Below are 11,870 nucleotides of genomic sequence, written 5' to 3' on the forward strand. Positions count from 1 at the left end.
TTCCCTCTATCTATTCCATATGATCGGCGATCATAGGTCCCCCCTACATTTTTCATCCCGTTCGAGACATGATACTGAAGCATATCTGCCTTATGCCAATGGCTGGAATCACAAACTCCTTTTAGACCACATATCATGTTTTATTGTCATTTTAGGTGTAATTGTACCTTCAGACTTTATTGCTTTCTTTCCATCATAAAAATCTTTACTAATTATAAAATATTCACACGAGTTTACCATTTTCACGCAGTTTCATTTTGACAGATTACCAGTTCACCTCACGATTTTTTACATTAAAAAAAAGAACAATTGCCACATTTTTGCTAAAATTCTTTTGTCTAGCTATATAAATAAACATGAATCAGAACAAAATTTGCATCTATAACTGAAGGAGTATATTGTACAATGTCCGTTTTAGTAACAACCATCTTAGCTGCATTAGCCATTTTGGCGATACAATCTGAAGCGCAAAATTTTTGCCTTCCTCAGCCTTATTCTTACCGACACTTTGTTTTTGGACAAGAGGAGCGTAGTAAGTGAACATTTCTGAATAAAATAAAAATAAACTTGAATCGAGAAGAAGAAGAAGAAAATTTTGACAAAATTTTAATTCTATAGAAAATTTTGACAAAATTTTAATTCTATAGAAAATTTTTACAAAATTTTATTTCGGTAGAAAATTTTGTCAAAATGTTATTTCTATAGAAAATTTTGACAACATTTTAATTCTATAGAAAATTTTGTCAAAATTTAATTTCTATCGAAAAAATTTTCAAAATTTATTTCTATAGAAAATTTTGACATTTTAATTCTATAGATGTTGACAAACTACATTTTATTTCTATAGAAAATTTTGTCAAAATTTTATTTTGGTAATTTTGAAAACTTTTTAAATTTATAGAAAAGTGTGTCAAAATTTTATTCCTATATTTAAAAGATTTTGTCAAAATTTAATTTCAGTAGAAAATTTTGACAAAATTTTATTTCGTTAGAAACTGTTGACAAAATATTAATTCTATAGAAAATTTTGTCAAAATTTTATTTTTGCCAAAAAATCTAGCATTTTTGGTAGAATTCTACCAACAGTGGCAGCCGTGATTACAACCCTTCGTCGTCTATCGAATGCATAGACAATATAATAACAGGTTGCCTGATCTGACACATAGATGTCGTCGCTAGTATTAAATGCATATTATTTTTATATAGTACCAACCTTCAAATGATTCGTGTCAAATTTTACGTCTATAAGTCAATTAGTTTGTGAGATAGAGCGGCTATTGTGAAGCAACTTTTGTTATTGTAAAAAAATGGAGAAACAGGAATTTCGTGTTTTGATAAAATACTGTTTTCTGAAGGGGAAACATACGGTGGAAGCAAAAACTTGGCTTGATAATGAGTTTCCGCACTCTGCCCCAGGGAAATCAAAAATAATTGATTGGTATGCAAAATTCAAGCGTGGTGAAATGAGCACGAAGGACGGTGAACGCAGTGGACGCCCGAAAGAGGTGGTTACCGACGAAAACATCAAAAAATCCACAAAATGATCGAGATAGCAGAGGCCTTAAAGATATCAAAGGAACGTGTTGGTCATATCATTCATCAATATTTGGATATGCGGAAGCTATGTGCAAAATGGGTGCCGCGCGAGCTCACATTTGACCAATAACAATAACGTGTTGATGATTCTGAGCGGTGTTTGCAGCTGTTAACTCGTAATACACCCGAGTTTTTCCGTCGATATGTGACAATGGATGAAACATGGCTCCATCACTACAGCGACCGGTGAACCGTCTCTGAAGCGTGGAAGGACTCAAAAGTCCGCTGGCAAAGTAATGGCCTCTGTTTTTTCGGATGCGCATGGAATAATTTTTATCGATTATTTTGAGAAGGGAAAAACCATCAATAGTGACTATTATATGGCGTTATTGGAGCGTTTGATGGTCGAAATCGCGGCAAAACGGCCCCATATGAAGAAGAAAAAAGTGTTGTTCCACCAAGACATCGCACCGTGCCACAAGTCATTGAGAATGATGGCAAAAATTCATGAATTGGGCTTCGAATTGCTTCCCCACCCACCGTATTCTCCAGATCTGACCCCCAGCGACTTTTTCTTGTTCTCAGACCTCAAAAGGATGCTCGCAGGGAAAAAATTTGGCTGCAATGAAGACGTGATCGCTGTAACTGAGGCCTATTTTGAGGCAAAACCGAAGGAGTACTACCAAAATGGTATCAACAAATTGGAAGGTCGTTATAATCGTTGTATCGCTCTTGAAGGGAACTATGTTGAATAATAAAAACGAATTTTGACAAAAAAAAAGTTTTTTTTGTTTTTGTTAGACCGGGGACTTATTAGCCAACCTGTTATTATTCCTATAGAAAATTTTGCCAAAATTTAATTTCGGTAGAAAATTTTGACAAAATTTTATTTCGGTAAAAATTATATTTCTACAGAAAATTTTGTCAAAATTTAATTTCTATAGAAAACAATTTTAAAAATGTATTTCTATAGAAAATTTTGACAACATTTTAATTCTAGAGAAAAGTTTGTCAAAATTTTATTTCTATAGAAAATTTTGTCAAAATTTTAATTCTATAAAAATTTTGACAAAATTTTATTTCGGTAAAAAATGTTTACAACATTTTAATTCTATTTCTATAAAAAATTTTGTCAAAATTTCATTTCTATAGAAATTTTTGCCACAACTTTATTTTTTTTAACAGTTTTTGCCAAAATTTTACGTACCTCTTAATTGGAGTGTAATATTTTGTAAAATCTACCAAAACATAAAGAATTCTACCAATCTACCAAACAGTAAAAATTCTACCAATTTTGCTAGAATTCTACCAACTGTGGCACCGGTGATTACAACCCATCGTCGTCTATTGAATGAAGTCGATTTCACCCTTTGCTATGAGCTGTTATATGCGATGTGCCAGATTGTTGCCAGATTAGTTTATTCATCGCTATTATATTATTTTAATTATTATTTTATTTTACCTTTTTGCATTTTTAGATGCCACCGTTACTAAAGTTTTCAGTTATGGGACTAACATACCACCGATTCAAACAGAATATACACTGAATTACAATTACGAGGACGATCAAAATCTTCGTATTTCCCACATTATACTGTATGTAGGGACTGATAATATAGGCACTGCCAATGCTTTTATATCGTCCGGAGGTATCGGACAAAGCCAAGTTACCGTATCAATGGTTGCATCAAATTCCCGTTATATTCGTTACATGATCGTAATATTTACTTCTGGAACACCTTCTGTATAGAAATATTATCTTAAAATAAAAAAAGAAAATTGGAAAAATCGGCCCTTATCGGAAGATTAAAACTGCTCTTTATTTTCCATAAATTATAACCATATAACGTAGGAAGTCAGAGTTGTTAGCCACGATTTCCAAAGTTATAGCAGTTTCACCAATACCTCCGTCAATAACATAAGCCTGGGTGGTGGCATCATCTGAAGCCTCAACATATAAAGTTATTTTGGTGATAATCGAATCATTATTACTATCTGCTGCAGGGAACACATAACTGGAGGTTATTTGCGATTGAATTGTATCAAAGGAGTCTTGATTTTGAGAAGTATAAATGATTTTGGCACCTAAAACAAATAGATATTTTGGTTAAACAACATCCTTGTAAGATCTTCAAGATATCTTGCCATCAATGTCTTGTCCCAATGTGTATTGATCAAAAAGACTACGACCAGCCAAGTTTGTTAGTGCTATTGGTTTCCTAATTAATTGAGTTGGTTGAGCTGTGGCAGTTAGGATGAGTACTGCAGCTATTGTGAGTAAATATTTAACTGAAGTTCCGAACATTCTATTGAAGCTTAATTAATTTCACTTTTATAATTGCCTCACAGGTTTTACAACGAAGTATTTATAGTGTTGGTCGGTGCGGTCTTCCAAATTTTCATTATCAATAGATATTGGATTCTCAGAAAATTATTTGTTATCAGATAGATATTGGCTACAATCGCTTTATTTACTCTGTACACAATTATGGGTTTGGTATTTTCAATTTGTAAAACATGTATGAAATATTTCGCATTATTGTAACGAATTTTATACGTCAGAGCTTTCCAACCCAACTTTGTTGTGCACCCACGGTTGCCACTCGTGCCATAAATAATCGACCAAAATTTTGGAAAAAATTCTACCACAAATCTATCAAAATTAAAAAAAATCTTATTTTTTATGAAAATTTTGTTGTAGTTTTGACAAAATTTCATTTCTCCAGAAAATTTTGTCAAAATTTCATTTCTGTAGAAAATTTTTGTACAAATTTTACTTCTCTAGACAATTTTGCCAAAATTTTATTTCTATAGAAAATTTTGCCAAAATTTTATTTCCATAGAAAATTTTGCCAAAATTTTATTTCATTCGTGTTTTGTTTTTTATTGGGGGTTTATACTTCAATCCTATTTGTTGTTTAGATCTCAGCTTTAAAACCATTGTGTTGACTAAACTACAAGAGTAGCTTAACCAACAGAGGAAAAGAATGTTTGTCAAATTTATTTGGGCAAAGCCCTATAGACTGCAAGATGGTTGGATGGACGCACGTTTCGGAATTACAACATTCCTCATCAGCATCCTCTACTTGCAGCAAAACTATCAACCAATTATCAGAATAAATTCAGGCAGTTCACTAAACCCATGGTGAATCACACTTGAACCATCCGAAAAAAGGTTTATGATAGCCGGCTTATGCCGAAATAAATTCATACAAACATTTCTCTTTTCCTTTGCCACCATCAAATCATCGATTTGAGTGCAGTTGGCTGGGTTTATTTTGAGCGAGCTTCCTCTTACTTCATTCGTGTTTTGTTTTTTATTGTGGGTTGGTACTTCAATCATATTTGTTGTTTTTCTATAGAAAATTTTGGCAAATTTTTTTTATAGAAAATTTTAGTAAAAATTTTACTTTAATAGAAAATTTTAGTAAAAATTTTACTTCTCTAGAAAATTTTACCAAAAATTTATTTCTCTAGAAAATTTTGCCAAAATTTTATTTTTATAGAAAATTTTGCTAAAATTTTATTCTATGGGAATTTTTAGCAACATTTTATTTCTATAGGAATTTTTATCAAAATTTTATGTCTCTAGAATATTTTGCTAACATTTTATTTATAGAAATTTTTATCAAAATTTTATTTCTCTAGAAAATTTTTATATAGAAATTTTTTTATAGAAATTTAGTTAGAAAAATTTGCCAAAGTTTTATTTCTATAGAAAATTTTGCCAAAATTTTATTTCTCTAGAAAATTTTGCCAAAATTTTATTTCTATAGAAATTTTTGCCAAAATTTTATTTCTATAGAAAATTTGCAAAATTTTATTTCTATAGAAGATTTTGCCAAAATTTTATTTCTATAGAAAATTTTGCAAAATTTTATTTCTATAGAAAATTTTGCCAAAATTTTATTTCTATAGAAAATTTTGACAAAATTTTATTTCTATAGAAAATGTTGACAAAATTTTATTTCTATAGAAAATGTTGACAAAATTTTATTTCTCTAGAAAATTTTGCCAAAATTTTATTTCTATAAGAAAATTTTGCCAAAATTTTATTTCTTGTTATTGTTTTTTATTGCAGCTTAAAACCATACATTGACTAAACTACAAGTGTAGCTTAACCAACAGAGGAAAAGAATGTTTGTCAAATTTATTTGGCCAAAGCCCTATAGACTGCAAGATGGTTGGATGGACGCACGTTTCGGAATTACCGCATTATTTTTTAAGAAAAAATTTTATCTATAAAATTTTATTTCTCTAGAAAATTTTGACAAAATTTTATTTCTCTACAAAATTTTGCAAAATTTTTATTTCTATAGAAAATTTTGACAAATTTTTATTTCTATAGAAAATTTTGACAAAAATTTATTTCTATAGAAAATTTTGTCAAACTTTTATTTCTAAAGAAAATTATGCCAAAAATGTATTTCTATAGAAAATTTTGCCAAAATTTTATTTTTCGTATTGTTGACTTTTTAATTTAAATTTTATAATTTTTATCTCATAATCTTGGCTATAGCTGTCCGATTCTATGTTTAGCTCAATGACAAGGGACCTCCTTTTTGTACCCACCACCATAGAATGGTGACGGGCGTATAATAAGTTTGTCATTCCGTTTGTAAAACATCGAAATATCGATTTCCGACTATATAAATTATATATATTCTTGATCAGGTAGAAATTCTAAGACGATATAAGCATGTCTGTCTGTTGTAATAACGCTACAGCCTTCAATAATGGCGCTATCGTCCTGCAATTTGGCACAGATTCGTTTTTGGTTTGCAGGCAGGTCAAGTTCGAAGATGGGTTATATCGGTCCAAGTTCTCATATACTACCCATATAAACCGACCTCCCGATTTGGGGTCTTGGGCTTATAAAAACCGTGGTTTTTATCCAATTTGCCTGAAATTGGAAATCTAGAGGTATTTTAGGACCATAAAAAGGTGTGCCGAAAATGGTGACTATCGTTCCATATTTTGGTATATCCCCCATATAGACCGATCTCCCGATTTTACTTCTTGGGCGTCTAGAAACTGTATTTACTATCCTATTTGCCTGAAATTGAAAATATAGAGGTATTCTAGGACCATGAAAAGGTGTGCCGAAAATAGTGCCTATTGGTCCATGTTTCGATATAGTCCCCATATAGACCGATCTCCCGATTTAATTTCTTGGGTCTCTAGAAACTGTATTTACTATCCCATTTTACGACACACCTATTTGGACCACAAATAGGTGTGTCGTAAATGGGGTGTATCGGTCGATGTTTTGGTGAAGTCCCCATATAGACCGATCTGCCGATTTTACTTCTTGGGTCTCTAGAAACTGTATTTACTATCCGATTTTCCTGAAATTGAAAACTTACAGGTATTTTATGGCCACAAAAAGGTGTGTCAAAAATAGGGTGTATCGGTCCACGTTTTGGTATAGCCCCCATATAGACCGATCTCCCGATTTTACTTCTTTGGCGTCTAGAAACTGTATTTACTATCCGATTTACGACACGCCTATTTGGACCACAAATAGGTGTGTCGTAAATGGGGTGTATCGGTCGATGTTTTGGTGAAGTCCCCATATAGACCGATCTGCCGATTTTACTTCTTGGGTCTCTAGAAACTGTATTTACTATCCGATTTTCCTGAAATTGAAAACTTAGAGGTATTTTGGGACCACAAATAGGTGTGTCGTAGATGGGGTGTATCGGTCGATGTTTTGTTGTAGGCCCCATATAGACCGGTCTCCTGACCAGCGTTGCCAATTTAGCTTTTTTCCCGCTAGATTTGGCTTTTTTTGAAGACGTTTAGCGGGAAAAAATGCATTTAGCTTTTAGCTTTTGTTTTGGCTTTTTTCATGACCCTTTTAGCTATTTTTGGCTTTTTTATTTTCGACATGTTTCTATTGAAATATGGATAAATCGGCGTTTTTATCTAAGCCTTGCTGCAAGAATAAGGGTTTCCACATATTTCAAAGCTCAGTTGAAACATTAATAATGATTCGAGCCATTATGCGGGCATTTTTGTAGCAAATACACCTTGTTGTAAAGTTTTTTCGTTACACCCTCACAAAAAATCGCTTCTGTAACATATACTCCCAAACATATTTTGCTTCAAGCATATACATTTTTGGGTATTGCCCAAACATTTATATGTTTGATCTCTTCCAATATATAATATGTTTGAAAGCATATTGGTCTAAACAATATATGTTTGGGTAGTCTAAGTTCCAAACATTTTGTATTTTTGCATCCAAATTCAATAATGTTGTCTTCCAAAAAACAATATGTTATTATGTGAACATATAATATGTTTGGAAGCATTTTGCGCCCAAAAATATTATATGCTTAAAAAAATTCTCCCAAACAATATTGTACTCAAAATTTTATTTATTTATTTATATATTTACAATCATAATGAATTATGAAAATAAACAGGTAATATAGGTGCTAACAACATAGGTTTTCGACCTGAATGCTCAAAATTTTGTTTCTGCCCAATTGTATATTCCCCCACATCTTTCTCACTTCCACGAGATTTTTTAGTTCTTAGCACCTTTTTCTGTAATACAAACATTGTAGAAGAAATTATTCAATTGTATGATTTTTTTATTTTAATTTTACCTTTTGCCGGACGGGGATTCGAATAGCGGACCACACAGTTTGTAAGGATCAAAGAAGTAGCTGATCAATTGCCCAAGGAAAAATAAAATGTTAATTTTGTAATAACAAGCAACAACCACCAACTTAATTCTATATCGCTCCCTGTTAAATAGCGCTCCAAGCTACTAAACACATATATGTTTATAGGATATTTCTAAATTAATATATGTTTGCATCCAAGCATATTATATTTACAAACATTTTATGTACCAAACATAATATGTTCTAACATATTAACATATATGTCCCAAACATGTTATGCTAGTTTATGAACATTATATGCTTGCACTCAAAAATATTGTGTTTAAAAATTTGTGTTCCAAACATATAATGTTTATAGCCAAACATATGAAAAACAGTCTTTTTCATCCGTGTATATACATAAAAGTTATCGTAAACTTTAAATCTACTATTAACATACAAATTTGTTAGATAAACTGTCAGTAAATTATTGAGAATATTATCATTTGACTCGTTTATCCTTTTTATGTTATTATAATATTCTAAAGTTATTACGATATTACTAAATTAAAATAGTAGATGTGAATAGCTTTGTGCACTGAAAAAATATTGTCGTGAGGCCAAAGATTTCATCTCCTTAAAATACGAACGCAAATTTTGGTTATAATAGCATTTGTGAATTTCTTTTATATAAACTGTTTTCCTTGTCCAAAAGACGATAAAGTCGTTTTGTCCTTATAATTAAGTGATTCAACTTAAAAATGGGTATGTTTTCATGAAAGAAGGAAGAATTAATGGAATAGTCTTTAAATGTGAGGAGGTTTTGCATCTCTAACCACAAACCAAAATAGCGTTCAAAAATAGAAGATGTTTTTCAACACTTTATTTTAAAAACGTATATATACAATAATTTCTACTTGAAGTCGAGTCTGAATTTGGAAATTTAAGTTGGCGTTAGCACGTTTTTAAAGCACTTTGATAGCTCATGAAGAAAAGGAAAATGTTTTTACTGGGAAATGTAAACTATAGGTATTTTCTACAATTTAAATAAAAGTAATGTATTTCGATTTTTTCACAATTTCAAAACCAAACTAAAATTTTATTTAAAAAATGCTTAGATCATTTAATATTTTAAAATAACAAGTAAATAAAATAGAGGTGTTGGGAAGGTAGCTCCCACAAAACGAAGGACTTCCAGTAAAAAATTTGTGATAGTAATCAAAATGTATCGAATACGCAAACAGAGCTAATATGCCTTAGATATTGTTACAGTCTCACAGAAGTGGAATTAACATGAAAATAAAATTCGTTGTAAGTGAAATAAAGCCTTTAAGTTTGTTAAATTTCAATCAAAAATGTGACTTTTGATACAAAAAAATTTAGCTTTTTTTCTAGCTATTTTTAGCATTGTTTAGTTTTTATACCCACCACCATAGAATGGTGACGGGGGTATAATAAGTTTGTCATTCCGTTTGTAACGCATCGAAATATCGATTTCCGACTATATAAAGTATATATATTCCTGATCAGGGAGAAATTCTAAGACGATATAACGATGTCCGTCTGTCCGTCTGTCTGTCTGTCTGTCTGTCTGTCTGTTGTAATCACGCTACAGTCTTCAATAATGAAGCAATCGTGCTGAAATTTTGCACAAACTCGTCTTTTGTCTGCAGGCAGGTCAAGTTCGAAGATGGGCTATATCGGTCCAGGTTTTGATATAGTCCCCATATAAACCTACCTCCCGATTTGGGGTCTTGGGCTTATAGAAATCGTAGTTTTTATCCAATTTGCCTGAAATTTAAAATCTAGAGGTATTTTATGACCATAAAGAGATGTGCCAAAAATGGTGAGTATCGGTCCATGTTTTGGTATAGCCCCCATATAGACCGATCTCCCGATTTTTCTTCTTGGGCTTATAGAAACCGCAGTTTTTATTCAATTTACCTGAAATTGGAAATCTGGAGGTATTGTAGTACCACAAAAACGTGTGCCAAAAATTGTGAGTATCGGTCCATATTTTGGTATAGCCCCCATATAGACCGATCTCCCGATTTTACTTCTTGGGCTTATAGAAAACGCAGTTTTTATTCAATTTACCTGAAATTGGAAATCTAGAGGTATTGTAGGACCGCAAATGCGTGTGCCAAAAATTGTGAGTATCGTCCCTGTTTTGGTATGGTCCCCATATAAAACGACCTCCCGATTTTACTTATTGGGCTTATAGAAACCGTAGTTTTTATCCAATTTGCCTGAAACTAGAAATCTAGAGGTATTTTTTTACCATAAAGAGGTGTGCCGAAAATGGTAAGTATCGGTCCATATTTTGGTATAGACCGATTTCCCGATTTTACTTATTGGGCTTCTAGAATCCGAAGTTTTTATCCTATTTGCCTGAAATTGGAAATCTAGAGGTATTTTCGGGTCATAAAGAGGTGTGCCGAAAAAGGTGAGTATCGGTCCATATTTTAGTAAAGCCTTCATAAGAACGATCTCCCGATTTAACTCCTTGGGTTTCTATAAACCGTAGTTTTTATCTGATTTGCCTGAAATTGTAAATATTCTGGTATTTTAGGCTCACAAAAACGTGTATCGGATTAAGTTTTTATCGGTCCATTTGGTAATGCCTCCGTATAGAGCGACTTCACTTCTTGAGGGTGTAGAAGGCGCACTGATCATGAAAATTGCTTGAAACTCAATGTAAAATTTCCAGATTTTACTTCTACAGATTTAAAATTTCAAATCAAGACGTTATTTTATAATTTTCTTGCACACTTAGAAGAGATGTTAATGATTCCTCTAAAACTCAAACAAAAATGGTTCTTATAAATCCAGGATCCGATATAATCCTCATAGGTGAAATCTTTAAATTTATTTTGGGGAAGTGTCCTCAAGCCCTCCTGAAATTTCAAAGGAAACCCTAATATTTGGTTCATGGTGGTGGGTATTTAAGATTCGGCCCGGCCGAACTTAGTGCTGTATATACTTGTTTTCAGCTATTTTTTTGGGCAAATCTAGCGGTTTTTGGTGAAACAATTCGGGCAACGCTGCTCCTGACTTTACGTCTTGTGCTTCTGAAATCAGTAGTTTTTATCAAATTTGCCTGAAATTGGAACTCTATAGGTATTTTAGGACCATCAGAAGGTGTTCCGAAAATGATGCTTATTGGTTCATGTTTGGGGATAGCCCTCATATAGACTGATCTCTAGACTATACTTTTTGGGCTTCTAGAATTCGTAGTTTTTACTCAATTTGTCTGAAATTGGAATTCTAGAGGTATTTGAGGACCATAAAAAGGTGTGTCGAAAAAGGGTGAGTCCATTTCGGTTTTTATCCACTTTGCCTGAAATTGAAAACCTAACATAGAGATATTATTATGGGACCACAAATATTTCAGCCGAATATGGTGTGTATCGAGTCATGTTTTGGTATATCCCCGATCTCCCGATTTACCTCACTCGGCTTCTAGAAACCGTAGTTTTCATCCGATTTGCCCGAAAATGTATCTTAGACCCTCAAAAGTCTGTATCGTATTTATTTTACCGATTCATTTGGTAAGGCATCGATATAGACCGATTTCACTTCTTGAGGTTATAGCAGGCGGACTGATCATAAAAATTGCATGAAACTTAAATTAAAGGTTCCTTGTCCTATGACAAGCTCATATTACATTCATTGCTTCTCCGCCAATTTTGCACCACTTCTAGACCCAAAAAGAAC

The 11,870-nt window shown here is 32.3% G+C and overlaps 2 protein-coding genes across 2 annotated transcripts; one reads left to right on the forward strand and one right to left on the reverse strand.

Annotated features, from left to right (window-relative positions):
- The first annotated feature begins 356 nt into the window (after positions 1-356).
- On the forward strand, positions 357-3,348 carry LOC142231976 (uncharacterized). The gene is made up of 2 exons (XM_075302651.1): positions 357-532; positions 3,015-3,348. Exons 1-2 carry the CDS (start codon positions 406-408, stop codon positions 3,284-3,286), a joined length of 399 nt encoding a protein of 132 aa, XP_075158766.1. The 5' UTR covers positions 357-405; the 3' UTR covers positions 3,287-3,348.
- LOC142231975 (uncharacterized) lies at positions 3,316-3,887 on the reverse strand. Its single transcript, XM_075302650.1, has 2 exons — positions 3,682-3,887; positions 3,316-3,621 (listed from the first exon to the last, which is right to left on the reverse strand). Exons 1-2 carry the CDS (start codon positions 3,839-3,841, stop codon positions 3,356-3,358), a joined length of 426 nt encoding a protein of 141 aa, XP_075158765.1. The 5' UTR covers positions 3,842-3,887; the 3' UTR covers positions 3,316-3,355.
- Positions 3,888-11,870: the final 7,983 nt, after the last annotated feature.

Source organism: Haematobia irritans, chromosome 3 (genome assembly GCF_050003625.1).
Source record: "Haematobia irritans isolate KBUSLIRL chromosome 3, ASM5000362v1, whole genome shotgun sequence".
Lineage (NCBI taxonomy): Eukaryota > Metazoa > Arthropoda > Insecta > Diptera > Muscidae > Haematobia > Haematobia irritans.

Bases quoted from the DNA above. Each gene is read 5' to 3' on its own strand.
- LOC142231976 (XM_075302651.1), top strand. From the start codon at position 406: ATGTCCGTTTTAGTAACAACCATCTTAGCTGCATTAGCCATTTTGGCG. The intron at 533-3,014 runs GTAAGTGAACAT...TTGCATTTTTAG, and splicing joins TTTTGGACAAGAGGAGCGTA to ATGCCACCGTTACTAAAGTT.
- LOC142231975 (XM_075302650.1), bottom strand. From the start codon at position 3,841: ATGTTCGGAACTTCAGTTAAATATTTACTCACAATAGCTGCAGTACTC. The intron at 3,622-3,681 runs GCAAGATATCTT...TATTTGTTTTAG, and splicing joins ATTGGGACAAGACATTGATG to GTGCCAAAATCATTTATACT.